At 37.9% G+C, this 20,321-nt stretch overlaps 1 protein-coding gene across 4 annotated transcripts in view; it reads left to right on the top strand.

The window, feature by feature from the left end:
• BTBD9 (BTB domain containing 9) overlaps positions 1 to 20,321 on the top strand; it is a 414,802-nt gene that overhangs the window by 29,123 nt on the left and 365,358 nt on the right. For 2 of the 4 annotated variants that reach the window (XM_045498063.1, XM_045498064.1), the window contains exons 2-5: positions 6,833 to 6,977; positions 8,216 to 8,427; positions 11,971 to 12,334; positions 13,666 to 13,930. In XM_045498063.1, coding sequence (XP_045354019.1) covers positions 8,243 to 8,427; positions 11,971 to 12,334; positions 13,666 to 13,930 — 814 coding nt within the window. In that variant the 5' untranslated portion in view covers positions 6,833 to 6,977; positions 8,216 to 8,242. The remainder of the gene's footprint in view (positions 1 to 6,832; positions 6,978 to 8,215; positions 8,428 to 11,970; positions 12,335 to 13,665; positions 13,931 to 20,321) is intronic. The other 2 variants (XM_045498061.1, XM_045498062.1) reach the window with 1 other exon arrangement.

Here is a 20,321-nt window from a genome sequence, read left to right as displayed (position 1 = left end):
CATAAACATTTATTTACAAACATATAAAATCATAGAGTGACAGGAATTTGGAGTGGGACTGGATGTTAGAAATCATTTCATCTTTCCCAGGGAAAGACGTTTCGGGCATCCCGAAGCCAGAAAATGCCTGTGAGACACAGTTGTGCTTCTCACACGGCCCTTACTGCTCCAGTGACAGGACTCTGCAAGGTTTAGGATTAGATTTGCAGAATATCAGAATCAAGGTTACACCTACCAATATGGGCAGTCTACACCTGTTTATTCAGACTTTTGGATGACAAGGGTAGAGTATATATCAAAAGAAGTGAGGTATCCTTCCCATGAGAAAGTAGAATGTGATTTTTTTGACAGTGCTTAAGATGCAGACAGGATATCTTTTATCTCCCCAGGCGATATTAATTTAAAGTTTAAGGAATACTACTTCAAGTTACACACCACATGGGTACCAAGAGCAGAAAGAAATTGCTAAACCATATGCTTGTAAATGCCATTGCTTTCCTCAAGAGAAAGATCATTTATATTTTGTAATTAAAGAGCAGAAGGTCTTTTTAGCCATAAAGGCCTTCCAGTCAGGAAATAGGCGGGGCCAACAGGGCTTCCCAGGGGGATTTATACAGCATTCAAGGACTCCTTGGCATCTCCACCTGGTGGAACTTTGCTCTTTGTCTATGTCCTGATTAAACACTGGAAAATAAACTTTAATTCTAAAAAATGTGGTGGAAAGGCCTTCTTAAAAGTTTGTAAGCAGTTCTTTCAGAAGTGAGCTTTAAGTAAAGAAACTGATATTTAGGTAAGCTTGTTTGTTTGTTTGTTTGTTTTCAGACTCCTTAAGAAGTAATTATAACATTACAGTGTTAAAAACGACACATGGTGATCTCATTTTATTGATGGACATTGTTTATTATTTTGGTTTGAACAAATGGGTGTGGGTTTCTTATTGCATAGTAAACAGTCAATAACCCTTAGAATATTAGTACTGCTGCATTTGTCGTCTTTTTTTTTTTTTTATGCACTTGAACCCATGAACATTACCCAAACATGAAAAAGAGTGTTGTTTCTATACCACAATCCCATGTAAATAAATCCATATGAAGTCCTGGAACCCTCAATTAATCATAGTAACTATATGCTCTCACGAATGGTGCCATTTTCTGGTGGTGGTATTCTTGCCCTCTCTTCTAGTAGGTCTGTCTGTATTCCCTCTGCCTTTCTGTTCTCTTTCCTCCCACCTTGAAGGAACAGCTTGAGTGAATAGATTACCCTTGCCTTATCCTGTGAACGTCAGCAAATTTAGACTGGGGCTGTCAACAGGAGCAAATCTCAGAGCACTGTTTGCATCTGAAACAATGTGCCTTCAGTCTAGAAAAAGTCGAACTGAAAACCTCTAAGGTGAAGACCTTTAGTTGGGATATATCAGATACAGTGCCCTAGTAGTCCATGCTACCCAGGTATCTGATAATCATTCCTGCCTTGGCGTAATGTCTGTCTTAGTGTAATGAACTTTTTGTCCTTGTCTCCAAGTTGTTAATTAATTTTCATCTGTAGAGATAATATATAGTCCCTCTGCTTACTGTTTTTAGTCGCTAAATCAGGTACTACTCGTTGTGGCAAATTAAAACACTTGCTGTCTCATACCTGAACTAATTTATTTTGTAATTTTAGTGGCCAAAGTTACTGAAATATTTGTATAAAGTTTTATCATAAATGAAAAATCTTATAAAATTTTAAACATTACAAAGCTATGTAGTGCGCTATTTAAAATTTTCACATTAATTAACCCTGATCCATTGGGTTATTAATAACTCTTGTTAACAATTTGACGTTTGCTTTTTAAGACTTTATTTAACAGAATAACATTTTACTCTAGTACTGTTTTGCAGCTTGCCTTTTTCCACATAAATACATATATTTCAGATTTTTTTCAATGTCAATGGTATCTAAATTTATTCTTTTTAAATCATTATATACTATTCTACTGTATAGATTTACCATTATTTGTTTATCTAATTACCTTTAAATGAGCATTTACGTTTATTCCAATTTTTTACTGTTACAGAAAGTGCTGAGGTTGACATCCTTATGCATTTAATTTTGTGTTCTTGTGTGAATATCCAGGTTACTTTTTACAAATGGCTAGCCAACATCTTTTATTGAAAAAAATCCATATTTCCCACTACTGAATAGAAATGCTGTGTGTGTGTGTGTGTGTGTGTGTGTGTGTGTGTATACATATATTTGTAGTGAATTCCTGTGTATAGTTTATTTCTGGCCTAATATGTTCCAGTGATCTGTCTCTAATATGACATTGTTCTAATTGCTCTAATTTATGATTTGCTTTCTCATCCACTAAGCTGGGCCCCCACTGTTTTTTTTTCCAGAATATATATATATATATATATATATACACACACACACATACACACACACACACACACACACACCAAATTTCATATTTATTCTTCCAGATGAACTCCTTTATCCCAACTTAATTTAAAAACTCTGTTGTGATTGTGGTCAGGATTACTTTTAATTCCTGTATTAATTAGAACTGTGTTTCTCAACCTGAAACACCTCTTGATAAATATAAAATTCTTACTTCTCAGTGTCAACTTTTTTGTCTGTGCCCATTTACCAAATTGTTGTTATTTAACTGTGTTATCCCTACCAAGAATGTTTTCTTGAATTTTGAGGTTTCAAAACATTTTGTGTTCACAATTTAAAGTACAATAGAATTTTTCATATGGTGATTTAGGGGTGATAGATCTCTTTAAACATTGAATCTTTCTATGTCCAAACAATGTATGTCTCTTCATTTATTTCTCCTAAATTCTTTTATAGAGTTTGATAATTTACTTATTCTATGAATTTATTCCCAAGTATTGGATGGGTTTGCAATTATAAATTGCAAGTCTTTTTCTTTATGTTTTATAGCTGGTGGTTTTGGTGTGGAAGGATGCTATATATTTTCATATAATAATTTTTTGAGATTACTTTAGTGAACCTCCTTTATTTTCTTTCAGTTGATTTTATTTTTTTCAGTTGATTCCTCCTTTATTTTTTTTCAGTTGATTCTCATGGATTTTTCTTTTTTTTTAAATTTGATTATTTATTTCAAAAGGAGAGATGATTTCAGAAAAAATATTTAAAAAAAACTATGTTGATGCACTCTCTGGTTCTTTTTTTTTTTTTTTTTTCAACGTTGCTTTATTTTTGGGACAGAGAGAGACAGAGCATGAACGGGGGAGGGGCAGAGAGAGAGGGAGACACAGAATCGGAAACAGGCTCCAGGCTCTGAGCCATCAACCCAGAGCCCGACGCGGGGCTCGAACTCACGGACCGTGAGATCGTGACCTGGCTGAAGTCGGACGCTTAACCGACTGCGCCACCCAGGCGCCCCTGGTTCTTTAACATAGAAGCACAAAGTGCACAGAGGAGAGAGAATCCTTAGAACTATGTCTATAATAAGAACATGTTAGGACAGACTTCTTAAAATTATGTTACAATTCGAAGATTGTTTCTTCCTTCTTTCTTTTTTTTTTTTTTCAATATATGAAGTTTATTGTCAAATTGGTTTCCATACAACACCCAGTGCTCATCCCAAAAGGTGCCCTCCTCAATACCCATCACCCATCCTCCCTTCCCTCCCACCCCCATCAACCCTCAGTTTGTTCTCAGTTTTTAAGAGTCTCTTATGCTTTGGCTCTCTTCCACTCTAACCTCTTTTTTTTTTTTTTTTTCCTTCCCCTCCCCCATGGGTTTCTGTTAAGTTTCTCAGGATCCACATAAGAGTGAAACCATATGGTATCTGTCTTTCTCTGTATGGCTTATTTCACTTAGCATAACACTCTCCAGTTCCATCTCATGGATTTTTCATATGGGGAATCAGATTATCTTCAAATAGTGATTATTTTGCCCCTTTGTTTTCTAATCCATTTAACTTTCACTTGGTTCGATTAATTAATGCATTGTCTTTTGTTTCTGAAAAATGTTAATAGTGATAAGAGTAGACATCCTTGTCTTATTTCTGATCTTTCCAGGAATGGTTCTAGTGTTTTATTATTAATTAGATGCTTATATCCGTTACGGTTAAACTATGTGTATGTATCAAGTTAAGGAAGTATTAGTATCCTAATAAAAGGAAATATACTTTTATTCCTATTCAATTAGAACTTTTAAAAATAAATTTAGTAGTGATTGTTTAAAAATATTTTAACTTTTATTGAGCTAATTATATGATGATTTTTTTCCACTTTGGCCTTTTAATTTGAGGATTTATTTTTCTTAATATTCGTCTGTCATTCTTGGAATTGACTTACTCTGTCATGAATTGTTCTGCTTAATTCTGTTTTCTAATGTTTTACATAGGATTTTTGTTATTTATGATGGTTTTTGAGTTTGTAGATATGGTCGCATCTTCCTGTCAGGGTTAAATTGGCTTCGTAAGAAGCAGCAGAAAACTACTTCTTCCCATGTGTAGTAATTGTTTAAATAACACTGGAATTATCTGATGCTTGAAATTTTGAAGAAAGCTGCCCCTAAAACTATTTGGATCTGGCATAATGGGAGGTCCAGGGTCAGGAATACATTTGGGCAGGTAAGGTAGGCTATTTTCTTGGTATTCCTCTCTCCAGGCCAAATCTAAGATTCAAGAAGTACCTCAGATAGGCTTTTAAATTCCTTGTTTTCATTGCTTTTGCTAACATCATTAGATCCTCTCATTGTTTCTGGAACTATACAGAAAATGGCTAACATAGAAGGACTGAACTGCAAGGTTGGCCCTTGTCTGGCATCTAGATGGAAACTTAGATTTTAAAAGTGTTCCTGCCACCAGTTGATAAGAGTGGCTCACTCTAAGCAGTTTGTACAAACAGTATGGTCTGTACTGAACTCTAGTCCTTCTGGGAGTCTGGAATTTGGATACATGCCAGGCAGGGGCTTGCTATTAGAACAGCCCCCATTATAAATCCCCAGGGCATTAAGCCTCTAACAAGCTTCCTGGTTGGCAGCATTTAATGTGCTGTCACAACTTGTTGCTGGGGGCATTAAGCATGTCCCATGTAATTCCACTGGGAGAGGACCCTTGGCAGATTATGTCTTGTTCTCAAACTTTGTCCCATATGCTTTTTCAAAACCTTTGCTAATTTTGCTTTGTATTCTTTGGCTGTAATAAATCACAGTCATGAGTTACAATCAAATGCTGAGTCACAGAGTTGATTTCATATGTCAGGCCAAGACACTGATATTAAAAGGCGGTAGCAGAGTTATAAAATATAACTTTAAAAAAAGTCTATAACCATGTCATTACAGGTGTGGAAACAGTCTAATTGAAGTTAGAAAATTTGTCAAAGATCACATATGTCGATAGTGGCAGGCAGAATAAGGTTTAAAGCTTAAGAAACAAGTCAAGAAACAGTTTTGCTCCATTAACTTTAACATTTTCCCCATTTTATTTATCAAATTAAAATCAGCAGTTTAAAAAATTAACTTTATTGGTGTATGTTTCTAAAACAGGCCTTTTAAAATACAGGTGGGTGGGCCCAAACTATTACTTTGTAAATAATCTAGGACATTGGGCAAAAATATTTTCAAATATTTTTTGTTTATAAGCTGTGGCATTGGTAATTTTGTTAGAATCATTTGCCTCTTTGCAGTAAGATTCAAAACAGAATCAAACCCTCAATGAACTTTCTCAGCAGAAATGTTGTTTGTATATTTGTGCATCAGAGTAAGGTATGTGACCATACGACAACAGAGTCTAAATCAGTGGCTCCTTTTCGGCCTGCTCATTAAAATCAACTTCTGGAAAGTGATTCCACATTCCAGACCAATTGAATCAGAATTTCTGATGGGTAGGGTTCAAGCATCTCTCCGCACCACCACCACCCTCCCCCCACCCGCCCCCGCCTCCCTTTTTTAAAACTCCTCATGTGATTCCAGTATGTGTAAGCTTGTTGACAATCTCTGGTCTAATTAAATTATTTCTACATGGCTAATAAAAATTGTATTTATTCCGTAGTAAGTGGATAGTCAGAAAAGCATAATTAAACCATAAATTTAGCAAAATGAAATTGTATGTATTAGAAGTACAGATCTGGAGAACCTATTAAGATATTTATAAATGTAATGTTAATGTTTATTATGTATCAGTTGAAGAATTAAAAATTTATCTTTGTGCTAGTTAACCAAAAATCAGTCATTTCTCATTAATAGTCACTTAGTCTCACTTATGACCTAGATAAAATTTTAAGAGAATATTATACCAGAGAATATAGTCACTGGTATATACATAGCATTTGTTCAGGCAGAGAAAGAGTCTGTTTTGTTTAGAGCCACGCACCATCCCTGAAATAGGGGATAGTGATGTGAGAATTCATGTTGAAGAGGAGTGAGATTTTGAAGTCAGCTCCCAGTAGATTCCACAATTTCATGGCTAACACAGAAAATAACTGTGTTATTTTGAACATTGATTGGTAACCCAGCCAGAAATCAAAAACTAGAAAACAGTCTGATCCTTTGTCTAGAGTACAATCTTTGATCATATGTTAGAGCACGGTTTGGCAAACTATAGTCTTGAGAGTTCTATCTGTCCCTTTTCTGTAAATAATTTTATTGGAACATAGCCATGCACATTCATTACTTACTGTCTATGGCTGTTTTTGGCTTCAGTGATCTGTTCAGACACCGTATAGCTTGCAAAGCCTAAAATATTTACTATCTGACCCTTTGCAGAAAGTTTGCCAACTCCTCTATTAGACTGTTGTATCTTGCATTAAACAATCGAATCATGCATTATTTGCTGACGCTCAAGCTGAATTTGGTCTTTCATACATAGGTGATGGAGATGATTCAGTTTTTAAGGCTTTCAAATGGAGATTGCAGTTGAAGAAGAGGAATTTGCCTTGGCAACTAGGGAACTATGCTGTTAGCCCTCTGATGCTGCTACGATAAGGGGCCAGGAACTTGTCCACTTACCTGGGGCAGGTGTCTCCTTGCCTCACTCATCCTCCATGTCCTTCTGTGTCGCTGTCCTTGCTGGTGCTCTGTCTGCTGGGGGTGAACATGGAGTAGCAAGTAACTGGGGAACCTGGTCTGTGAGGATCTTTCACTGCAGTATCTGGGGATTAAGGCCATTTTTTGTACACCTTGCTAATAATGGATCTAGATACGGAAGTTTAAAGATTGGAGTGGCTTAAGCTTTAATCCTGGTCCAAGTGGAGAGTTCAAGATGGCATGGACGTGTAGTGAAGAAGGCACATTCCCCTAGTCTCTGGTGCATTAGAAGGGTAGCAATAGAGGCTGAGCTGTCAGCTACATCTCCACCTTGGGCACCTGAATGCCAGTGAATGCTCTTACTCACTTGCTGGGTAACTTACCCTTAAAAACATTGTACCTGCAAATATTGGAGAGATTGGAGAATATAAACACTTTTAGCTTTCAAAGAACATAACTCCCCTTTCAAACAGGTAAATCTGTTAATGATGTTTCAGCCCTTTGATTTTCAGTTACATCTGTAGAAAAGCATTGCATGCAAAAGCAAGGAAGTGCCTATAAATGAGATTAAATGTAATGATGTTTTGGTAAGCAATCTTATCATCAGAGCTGCAAGTTTATACTAGAAATTACAGTCTTGAGAAAAATATTGGGGTTATTTTTTTTTGAGGGAGGGTTAAGATTTCATTCATGTCAGGTTATTTTTTATAAAATATTTAAGATATTTTCAGACCAAAATCCCTGAAATTATTTGAAATCTGATGACTTAGTTTATTCTGTTTGTGATTTAGGTCTAGATATATGCCTGGATGACTTTTCAACTGGGTATAGTTAGTGATACCCCACCTCATTGAATAGATCTATGCTATAAAGAGGAGTTCTTCTGGTTGTTGATTTTCCTTTCCTGAGGTTCTGATAAATAAGGGGCCTGTATTTGGGCATAGTTTTCTAGAATATGATGGCTCCAAGTTCTTTTGTATTGGAAGACCTGGCATTTTTGTTTTCCTAGTGTGATAAGACATTGAAGGGAATGGAATTAATGGAGTCAGGCTCAATTACTTCCCAGAATAAATTGGTTGATAAAGATACCAGTAATGATAAAATCTCTCTCATGTGAATTTTTTTAAAGTACTTTAAATTCTTGCTTAGCTATGTTTGTGGTATGTGATTTTCTAAGTATACTTCCCTCTCCCCCACTAATTCTTATCCCTCCTTTATATAACAGATCAGCGAATATCACCTGTTCTACAAGATGAGTAACAGTCACCCTCTTCGCCCCTTTACTGCTGTGGGCGAAATTGATCATGTGCACATTTTGTCTGAACATATTGGTGCCTTGCTGATAGGGGAAGAATATGGCGACGTCACATTTGTTGTGGAAAAGAAACGCTTTCCTGCCCACAGGGTAATTTTAGCAGCGAGGTGCCAATATTTTCGGTAAGTGTATATTACTTTTTGAAGATTCAAGTTACTTGTGGAAAACACTGGTATTTTCTACTCTATGAAAAATATGTAACAAAGCATAACAATAAATTCTAGCAGTCTTTCAATTCAGCGTCTATAAGAATTCCATCTTTGTAGACTTTTTGTTACTTTTTAATCACCTTTTCCTTCAGAAACCATCTGAGAATTAGTGGGATAGAAGGCTTTCCAGGCTAGACAGTCTCACACCAACGATTTTTCAAGGTCTTGAGAATATTTCTCAGGCTGAATCTTTGTTGCCTTCACCTGCTTCTCACAGTTGAACTTCAGCTGATTTATTGATTTATTGGCAGATAGGCTTCTTGTGTGGGTAGACTGACCTCTGGACTTGCTAGTAAATATGTATACCTCTTAGTTTCAGACCACTGAGACTCAGGTAACCCAACAGATCTATCTCTAAGATATGCATTTGGCAATCCCGTTAGATTAAAGGGAATTCATTTATTGAAAGGAAGTTTCATAGTTACATTAGAATTAAAACTAAGCAAAGTATTTATGGACTAATGTAAAAAAATCCTCCTTGGGGTGCCTGGGTGTCTCATTCGGTTAGGTGTCCAACTTTAGTTTAGGTCATGATCTCATCGTTTGTGAATTTGAGCCCCACATTGGGCTCTGTGCTGACAGTTCAGATCTGGAGGCTGCTTCAGATTCTGTGTCTCCCTCTCTCTGCCCCTCCCCCGTTCGCACAAGTTCTCTCTCTCTCCTTCTCTCTCTCTCTCTCTCTCTCAAAAATAAATAAACATTAAAAAAATTTTTTTTTAAATCCTCCTTATACATAACTGTTGTCTGTTGCTCAGACCTTTAGCTTCCAGGCTTAAGATTGTTAAGCTAAGTTCTAATGACTCTACATTTTACCTAATAATTGTTAAATGGGAATCACCACTGAATTATAGACTGAGTGATAATTTATCCTTGATAAATCCTTGGAGTCCATGGAGTCCATATCCATAAAATCATGGATTTACCTGGGAAACTTGATATCTAAAAATTAAGATGCCAAAGGCTTAGAGAAAATTTCAGTTACCTTCTAGTGAAAACTGTAGTCTGATTTTTACAATTAGAGTTAAGTAATAAGTCCACAAAACAGTATCTAGAGTCACACACACACACTGTTGTGAAGTGAGTCTCTTGGAAATATTTACCATTTATCTAGAATGCGTTTAGTACATTTTAAACATTTTTAGAGCATTCCATTTTGTACATATAAAATGCCACTGTCGATAAAGCCAGGAGCTTCGAAAAGAGAGCGCACACTGTCCTACTCCCCCTGCTGGTGGTCAGCTCAACCCTGACTGCTGGCCTTGGTCTAGTCATTATTCGCTACCAGCCTCTGTCTTCTGCACACTTTTCCTTTGTGTTTCTGTCCCTTTTCTTACTTTTGGTCCACTCATTACTATTAAAGTGTTTGAGAGACCATTCCTTATTAGGTCAGAACTTTTCAGCCTTATGTTTTATATTTGTTAATATTATATGCCTCTCTTCTTTCAAAAATGATTTGAGACAACTGTGTGTGGGTACCTTTAAATGTTCAGGATATTCTTAAAAGAAACTCACATACTTTTAGAAATTTGAAGATCATTTTTAATGAATGGAATGTACTCCTCTCGCTTACTGAACTTGTTCTTGGTGTCTCTTTGTGGATATTAAACATTTATAATCTATGATGGCTCACTAGGCTCAACTCAGAGTCATTACCAAAGCTGTCTTAGATTCTCATTGCGGACACTGTTCATATGCAAAGGAAATTTAGGAGAGGCCCTAGTGTTGTCATAAAGCCTATCAATTCCCACATAAGGACAAACTAACTGAACAAGAGGGGATTTTTCACAAGTTGGGGGTTCATATTTAGTGTTCTAAGGGAGCCCCATGAAAACCACTTTTAAAGTATTGAGAATTTAGGTAAATACCATGGATCACTCTGCAGGGGGAGTAAGTCTTGGCGAGCCCTCCCTAGGAAAGTATTCTTTAATCTAGTAATTTTAAGGTCGTGGTGGGGTGCTCTCTGGATTAATGAAAACCTTTAAGAGTGTTTTTAGGCAGAGTATGTAACCGGGTGAAGAAGTATGCTCAGAATATTTGTGAATCTTTGCCTGGATGGTTTCAGCTGTTGCCCTGAGGCAAGCCAGAATGCCAAGGGGAGGGTGGGAGAAGTTCCAGCAGGTATTGGAGGGAACCCTTGAAATGCTAGTCCTGCTCTGAGAATCTTAGGAGCAGGGGGAGTCTCTTTTCCCCCCCTTATTGTCTTGTTTTCACTTTTACACATTTCCTTTCTCACTTGTACTGTCCTTTTCTACACTCCTCCCTGGTCCTCCTCTGGCTGCCCTTTCTTTCCTGATGGATTAGAGGTTTAACTGGCTCATATTATTCCTCCTGTAGTAATAGAAGTAGAAATTCAAATTCATTTGGATTGTCTGGTTTTCATTTTTTAGATGAGCAGATAAGCAATAATATGGGGATTTTTTTTAATCTGAAAAATACTGAAAAGACAGGAGAAAAAAAAAAAGTTAAATCACCCATAATCCCATCACCAGTTTCATTTTTAATTTATAAAGTAACAAATGGAAGTCCTTCCCTACCAGCCATCTAAGCCCATTCCCCAGAGACAACCTCTGTTAATAGTGTAAGATGAATTTCCCCTGATTTTTCTCAATATAAATAGATATATCCACATTACCTATGTGCATACACGTATAATTATGTGGTATATGCTTTTTTCCATGCAACCCATGTGGGTCTACAACTTGACTTATCTACCGTATCCTGGACATCTTCCAAGACTGTATATATTGATCTTCTTTATCTCTGCAATAGCTGTATAGAATGCATATATCCATTTTTTTAAGTGCATTTCTGTTGATGGACATTTAAAATTTTTTTCAACATTTTCATTGTTTCAGTATACATTCTTAAGATGTATCTTTGCTTTGCTGTATTATTTCTCTAGAATTGAGTCCTAACAGATTACTTAAATTACTTTCTCCAAAAGGGTGCCTATTTATAGGCTCAAAGCAGTGCATGAGAGAACTTGTTTTTCTATTGCTTTTGCAGCACTGAATAGTTAACAGGATTTTTAATTTCTGCCAGTCTGACAGGGGAGAATGGCATCTGAGTGTCTGTAATTGTTTTTATCTGATTATATCTTTTCCTACAGATTTTTATTTTTTAAACATCCTTATCTGCCTTTAATATGTTTATACAGATTTTGCTGTTCCTTTCAAAAGAGTACTTTCATCTTTCTGTTTAATGAATGTTTATTACATATTTGAGGTCTCAAGATAATTTCATTAGTCCAATTGTTTATGGAATTAACCCAAAATAGTTTATATAAATAATTTCTCTTCCTTTAGAGAAATAAAGTGATTACTATGCATTTCTTCACCTGAATCTTTGTGTCACTAAACAAATTTACGTTTGCATAATGCTGCTAACCATCGTTTCATGATATTGTGGCAAATCTTATTGGAGGTTTTCCTTACGCATTTCTTCTCTCATGTGCAGAGCGTTACTGTATGGTGGGATGCGAGAATCTCAGCCCGAAGCAGAAATCCCTCTTCAAGACACCACTGCAGAAGCATTCACAATGCTGCTAAAATACATCTACACTGGGCGGGCAACGCTGACAGATGAGAAGGAGGAGGTGTTGCTGGACTTTCTGAGCCTAGCTCATAAATATGGATTTCCAGAGCTGGAGGACTCTACCTCTGAGTATCTCTGCACCATACTTAACATTCAGAATGTCTGCATGACTTTTGATGTTGCCAGCCTCTACTCACTTCCCAAGTTAACTTGCATGTGCTGCTTGTTTATGGACAGAAATGCTCAGGAGGTGCTCTCAAGTGAAGGCTTCCTCTCCCTTTCTAAGGTGTGTCATCATCTGCAAGAACTTCACAGGCATGCCCTGTACAATTTAGATCTGTGCTGTAAGAGTAGAGCAATAGACTGAGATTAAAAAAAGTAAAAATCATCGGTCTAGAAGAGGTCATCTGTCTAGCCACCTGCCTCTGGCTGCTGAGACTCTGTGTAGATCATATAAAAGAGAGGCAAATTGCTTTTGGTTTCTTTTTTAAGATTCTTCTGGTAGGTTCTAAGTGTAAAAGAGACTGCTACAGAGCGGTATCATCAGTGTGATGATAGTCAAATAAGTTCCTTTGTGGTGTTGCATACTATGTTTTGGTTTTGTATTTTTCCAACAGAGAGTGCAACTAATAATTCCATATTATGGGAGGGAAAATTCATAAAAGAGATCGGATGTGTCATTGGGTGTCTTTAAGTCACTGCTGTTTTGTTTTGTTTTGTTTTGTTTTGTTTTGTTTTGCTGGCTGAAAAAAATAGTCACACTATTTTGCTCAAAATCATTCTCTGAACCCTGGTGGTTGTCTCTCCTTTCCTTTTTTGTGTTCATCCTAGAACCTGAATATTTCACATGAAAAAACCTATTTGAAAAGCTATGTATTTTGGCTTGAGTGTAAACTATGATTTTTATTATCCTACTTACTTTTTAGAGGCAAGGGTCTTCAAGGGTCACACCAAGGTTACTGGAGGTCAGTCTAGAAATCTGAGAACCAAAAATATGGGAGTGCAGTAATGCTATGGAGCAAAAGGTTTCGAATTTTAAATTCCAGCTGTATCTTACTGACTTAAAAAAATTTTTAACTTTTTTTTTTTTTTTTTTGAGAGACAGAGAAAGATAGCATGTGAACAGGGGACGGGCAGAGAGAAAGAGGGAGACACAGAATCCAAAGTAGGCTCCAGGCTCTGAGCTGTCAGCACAGAGCCCAATGTGGAGCTCAAACCCACGAATGCAAGATCATGACCTGAGCCGAAGTCAGACTCTCAACCGACTGAGCCACCCAGGCACCGCTGACTGACTTCTAAATGTAAACTCTCCTGAAGAACCTGCATGGAATGACAGCTCCCCATGCTGCCATTTTTCTTCTTGTTTTATTGAAGATAGGTGCACAGAGGATGTGTTGGAAAAACTAGACATTTGGTGTAGTGCTTAAAGATGCCCATGGCTATTCATGGAGCCCTTATGGGCAAGAGAGTATATGGCACGAAGGTTAAAGAAAGAAGATGGTCAAAAAGAGTTGCTGAGATATAAGTGATACCTGCAGTTCTGTAACATTTTGCTGATTGATCATACACATGGTTGAGCTCCTTGATAACTGGAATTTTTTGTTTTGTCCTTTTCAGACAGCACTTTTAAACATCGTATTAAGAGATTCATTTGCAGCTCCCGAAAAAGATATCTTCCTAGCCTTGTTAAATTGGTGTAAGCACAATTCAAAGGAGAATCATGCTGAAATCATGCAGGCTGTGCGTTTGCCTCTGATGAGCCTCACTGAACTTCTGAATGTTGTGAGGCCTTCAGGACTGTTGTCTCCTGATGCCATTCTGGATGCTATTAAAGTTCGATCTGAGAGCCGGGATATGGACCTCAATTACAGAGGCATGCTCAGTGAGTACCTGCTTATCCTGCGTTCCTTAGGAAGTTTTCTCCTTTGTCTGATAGTTTCAGCTACAAAATGAGCCACAAAACTCTAGTTGCAGGTATATGTGGTGTGTGGGTCTAAGAACATACAGCTCTGCTTCCTGTTGTTCTCCTCTTAATTCCTCCAGAGACTGGTGAGCCTTTGCAGACCCCAAAATAGCGATTTCTTGCCATTTCTGGATGGATTTCTTTAGCTGTTCCCTAAAATGTCAGAAATAGACACTTTCCCAAACAGCTTCTCATGCTAAGACCTTTCGTGTCTTCCTTCATCACATCAGCACTGAGTATGTGCTACACGCTTACTATTTTAGGTCCTGTGAACATGGATATTCTAAATAATAATAGTAGCTAACACTTGTGTTACATTTCCAACACTTATGTGATTTTTGTTATTAATAAATATAATAGTGGTTAACACAAGGTGCTTATATAATCAGTAATAGTTCTACATGATCATTTTTTTAAATGTTTATTTTTGAGAGAGGGAGAGAGAGAGAGACAAGTGCAAGTGGAGGCGGGGCAGAGAGAGAGGGAGACACAGAATCCAAAGCAGGCTCCAGGCTCGGAGCTGTTAGCACAGAACTTGAGATGGGACTCAAACTCATGAATCGCGAGATACGATCTGAGCTGAAGTCAGACACTCACCCTACTGAGCCACCCAGGCGCCCCTCTACATGATCATTTAATTCTCAAAACAACCCTTTGAAGTAGCTACCATTATTGGCTCCATTTCACAAATGAGGAAACTGAAGCACAGAGAGGTTAAATAATTTGCTGAAGGTCACACAGAAAGATACAGAGCTGAGAGTTAAACCTACTAGGTAGGCTGTGTAATTAACCACTACGCTGTGTGTGTAAATGCAAAATAGTCTCTGCATTTGAGCCTTTTTAATTTCCTTGTGGAAATAAGATCTACTCCCATGAAAAGTTCAGTACAACAGTGTTTAAGACGAGCACATGCTGTGAACTTCTAAAGGGAATCTAGTTCAGAAGGGTTGAGGGAGATTTCATGGAGATTATGAAGCCTGAGATGAATCCTAACATTTGATGCGAGGGGTATTGGGGCACAGTGTATTCAGACGGGAGGACTGGTTATGACTGAGAGCCGAGGTGGGACATTTCAAGGACTGTCATCAGGAGAGCTCAGCTAGAGGTGGAAGGCTTGCATTGATAAACAACACAGGCTGTAATGGTCAGCTCAGGCAAAATCATAGAAGTCTTTCAAAGTAGCTTGGGATCTGGCTTATACACAACCAGAAGGTAATTTTCAAAAGGAAGAGAGACATGAGTATGGTGGTGGTCTTGAAAGATTGATCCATGATGTAATACTTGTTGATTTGAAATAGTGAAAAATGATTCAGGGAGACCAGCTGGGTAGGTGTCTGACTTGTGTAAGGTTGATAAACTAGAGTGGTAGTAGGGAGGATGGAAATTTTGTATTCTAAAAAATCAGATCTTGGTGATTTAAGGGATTTAAATCTGAGGATTAAGTTTAGGAGGAAGTTAACCATATTTTATCAAATCTAAGAAACCAGAAGTTTTGAGGTCCCATTGTGTTATGTACCACTAAGAAAGGAAACAGTATTGCCAATTAAACCATGACATACCATCACGTCTGTGTCTCAACTTCAGAAATGTTAAAATTTGAAAAACTCTGTCTTAGAATTGATGAAATGTGGTAGTTCTCCAAAGATGCTGAGCTTGTTTTTAGACTTACTGAGTTTGAGGGTTTCTGGAACATCTTAGTACTCTGAGTTCTGTCTCATGTTAGTCATTTCCCTGAATGATCTTTTCCTTGACCATGGCTCAGACATTCTCTTGAAAACTGACTGATCTTAAATAGGTGTCCTTAGTCTGGACTTCTCTCCTGACCCATCAGATTTAGATTCCTTTTCATTGGGCACAGAAGAAAAAGCACTGGCTTTGGAGCCAGACAAGTTTGAGCTCAAATCCGGAATGAGTCACTTACTAGTTGTGTGACCTGGTATTAAGTTACGTAAGGAATTTTACCTTCAGTTTTAACATTTCCTTATATTGTTATGAGAATTAATTGAAATAACGTGTCCAGGGGTGCCTGGGTGGCTCATTCGGTTAAGCGATTGGACACTTGATTTTGGCTCAGGTCATGAATCTTGCAGTTGTGAGATGGAGCCCCATGTTAGGCTCCACTCTTGGTGCGCAGCCTGCTTGGGATTCTCTCTCTCCCTCTCTCTCTGCCCCTCCCCTGCTTGCATACTGTCTGTCCCTCTCAATCAATCAATAAATACACATTTAAAAAAAAAAAGAAACAATGCGTGCAAATAACATCTGTAAGCTCAGTCAAGGAAATGATTGTTTATATTATCATTATTTGTATTCTTCCTCATCTTTATGTGTCTCTGTAGGAATTATCACACTGGTCACATTGTTTTAAAATTTTTTGTTTGTCTTTGGTCCTCGAAGGCAGAGATGATCTTTGTAAGGCCTGTTAATCTTTGTACCCTTTAACATACTCTATAGCATATAGGAGACATTTGATGCATGAACTCAAGGAGAAATGTCTAATAGCAGTGCAAGCATGTTACTGGAGTTTAGGAAGCAATCAGAACTGGTGAAGAAAGAGTTGAAACCTGGGCTAGAGTGTAGAGAAAGAAGTGAAGATCAAAGTCTGAGACTTGGAGAAGAGCTTTAGCCAAGGGGCTAAAGGTAGAGAAGGAAGAATTAAATAGGAAGAAAACGGGGTAGGGTTACAGAAGCCGACAGAGGAGAGAACTTTTATATGGAGAGGGTGGTCACAGGTGTCCAGTGATGCTGAGATATAAGAAGAACGAGAATTGAGAGAAAACCTTGGGGTATAAATTGTGGTGGGTTGCTGAGTAGTCTGGGCAGAAGCTTGACTAAACGGGGGGAATTAGGCCATAGGTTTGAAAAGATAGTAAGTACCATGTGTTGACCGTCCAGTGTGTAAATTGGAGTGAAAGGCAGTCGAGAAATAGTTTGGTAGCCAGAGGGAATAGGTCGAGGGAGGTCCGGGTGGAGATTGGAGGTGCTAGAGAGTGGTCCTAGTTGAGGGTCAGCCTTGGATTAAAGTGTGGGAGGGTGGACGGGGGAGAGGTAACAAGATAAGTAATACAATTTTAGACTTTCTAAGTTCTCATTGTCAGATCCTCTTGTATAAGTTTCTTTTTTCCCCTTCTTGCCCTGGCTTTGGTTTGAGGTGTTGGGAAGACCCTATAACTGGATTTGCTGTTAGGATAGGTTTGGTACATTTTTGTGGGAGGGAGATGCTTTGGACATTTCACATAGTTAATGGTAGCTTAGAATTGACCAACTGATAAGTATAGGTATTAGACATGGGTTATAATAAACCCATGAAATCACCATGAAAGGGACTACTCAGTTCTGGAATGATATACTTACTGTACTTAACTACTCATAAGTATTAAATTCTTCATTCTGGAATAATTCAGTGGGGTCTCAAGGAAGAGATTATACAAATGTTTGGGAATCTTTTATGTAATTTGTGAACTTGAGAAATGAATAAATAGCAGGCTGTTTTTCAGACTTTTTAACTATATGGATAGCAAAATCAATACTATCAATACTAAGGATGCATGTCACTTTCCTATCAGATACTAAAAATATAGGTTATTTTCTAGGTAAATGTTATCCAGACATATTGTTTTATCACATTTCTTCACTGTTAGGAGAAAAGGGTCTAAAATTTGAGAACTGTTCCTGGGCTGTTCTGGAACAATAGTTCTGCTTATTTTGAAACTATTGACCAAATTTGTTTGTGTCATTGTTTTCCCAGGGTATAGTTTCTGTGTCTTTGGGGACTTTTCATGAACTGTGGAGAGGTTCTGTTCTGGACTAGGGGCAGCACAGATACTAATGGTCTTACTTTGAGTTTATTAATATTAGTTTCTGGAAAGTTGTACACTTAAAGCTGTATATCCTGGGGATTTTAACCAAATTGCAGCAATTTTTTCCTCCTTAAAAAAATGGAGGGTACCCAAAGGATGTTTTTAATTTACCATTGATGATGGTTAGTCTTCCTGAGAAGGTGGTTTTGACTAGTTTTATACATACACCTGGGGAAAAGGAATTAATTTTTAATGAAATTATTTTTCCCCCCTTAGGGTATTTGAACTACTAGCACTCAGACCATTCCTTTAATGCTTAGTTTTGTCTTATGGAGCCCTTTCTACCTTGAAAGTTAGTGCTTTTTCTGTTTGGGCTGAGTTGTACTTTGAATTGCATGTCTTAGGTTTTAGACTTTGAGAAAGAGTACAGTAATATATTGCTTCTTCATGTTTATAGCAGGGAGCTTATCACAACTTCCATTCTCAAAATTTCTTTATTGAGTAAAAGTCAGTCTGTTCATATGACTGCTAAGTTAAATTATTGGTTGATATGTAAATATATGTGTGTGTTTAAATCTGTGCTGTAGGTACATGGTACCATGTAGCCCTTCTTATGGTTTGCAGTAACTCAGATGGAGAAAGCTTGCCCCTCTTGCTTTTCTTGCCTAGATCCCACAAGACTGAGCTTCCTGAGGACTGTAATTATGCCTTTCACCCCTGTTTTTCCAGCACCTAGTACAGTGCCCAAATCTAGACTTTTCACAGTAAATGAGTGACTGAATGGATCCATCCTTTGCTTCTAGACTAGATTTCAAAATGTCTCACCTGTCACATACAGGCTATAATAACGGCAGTGAACCTTTAATACTTTCACAACCCTTTGACTCCTCTTTTATTTATCTTCTATAGCTCGTAGTATCTTCATCTGTAAACTAGGGGGGTTCACAAAGAATCTCTCCTGAGTGTTCTTCTGTGGAGGCATTTCATGTCTGATATGCACTTGTCTGTATTAGATGGTGAGCTTCTGAGTCCAGCACAGTCCAGCACACAGAAGGCAGCTTAGAAATTTTTTTTCTTTAAATAAATAGGATGAAGGTCCCATTCGGCTCTTAGAAGTTTTCATTCTGTGATCTTTATAAGTAACTTGCCTAAAGTTACTGAGTGAAATCAATGCGTGAGCCGGAACCAGTGCTGCTCTGACTCAGGAGGCCGGTGCTCTTTGGTAAAGTCTCCTGCCGGGGTTATTTTCTATCTCTGTTTTGTGTTTGGTGTGTTTGAGCACCAGTACTGTTAAATGTGGAAAGGAGGCCTGCAGAGAGTGGAGATAATGGGGCGAGTCAAGGGAAGACAAGAGTTGTCAAGAAGGCCACATGTAGTGCCACACGTGTTGGAAGGGAGGAGCCACACATTTTTTCAGGGATGTCAGGTTGGGGAGTAGAAGATGATTGGGGCACAGAATTAGGTAAAGAGATTGCAGTGGGCAGAGAACCAAGTATGGCTCCAAATGACCCATCACGGGTGGACAGCTATCTCAGCCTAGATGTAATAGAAAGTTCAATAAAGGAGGAGTAAGAACATAACACAACTAAAGAAAAACACAAGATAATTAACCTAGAACCACTCAGATTTTGGCACTGTGTCGCTAGCAGCAGGTCCTACTCCATTTCTCCTTAGCTTTTCTTTCTAATACTTGGCTTGTTTCTGCCTACCTGTGGAACTTCAAAGCTTATTTTTTTTCTTCATGTTTGTACAGTGTATCAAAAATCACAAATGTTAAGAAAACTGTTGTTACCTGCTATGTGTTTAATCTCTAACACCCTATATTTTTTGAGAGCTCTTTTCTCGACTGATAGATATTAGGCAGTAAGAATACATTTATGGTCACTTTTCTTCTTACCTTTAACTGTGGGTCTTGTGCGTGTGTGCAGGTGTGCGCACGTGCACATAGACACACACAAATACTTGGGGGTTGTGTTCTTATCCCGTGAGATACTCCGATTATGGTCACCATGAGAGGCTTGCCACTTGTGTAAGTGTTCTCCATTTTAAAGTGAAAGATACTTTCAGGGAATCTGGGTCAAGAACAGTTAGAAAAGTTCTCAAGCGCCCTTGAAATAAACTTCAGAAGAAGACTTTAGACTTGCAGTAGCACTTTCATTTCCATTTTAGACTTTTAGTTACAGTCACTTGAAACCCTTATGCCTAGTGTGTTGTTGCGAGCTTGATAAATTTTAGAGAAGAAGATGCTTGTGTTTAGAGAAAATCAAAGGGCAGCAGCCATTTCTAAGTCTGAAAGCTTGAGTTCCCGCCTTCTTGGCTTGGTCTTGACTGGTGGTGGCAGAACTGGCGGAGATGGTTCCAGTGGTCTGCGGCAACGGACTTCAGACCCCCCCATTTTACACTCAGCAGTAAGGGAGAAAATACCTCTTTTTACCCAGTGTTATGCATTATTAGCACTGAAAAGTGGAGATTGGAAGTTTTTGTTTGCTTGCTTTATGAAAAGCTTTGTTTCT

The sequence above is a fragment of the Leopardus geoffroyi genome, chromosome B2 (genome assembly GCF_018350155.1).
Source record: "Leopardus geoffroyi isolate Oge1 chromosome B2, O.geoffroyi_Oge1_pat1.0, whole genome shotgun sequence".
Classification (NCBI taxonomy): Eukaryota; Metazoa; Chordata; class Mammalia; order Carnivora; family Felidae; genus Leopardus; species Leopardus geoffroyi.
This window is presented reverse-complemented; position numbering and strand designations above follow the sequence as displayed.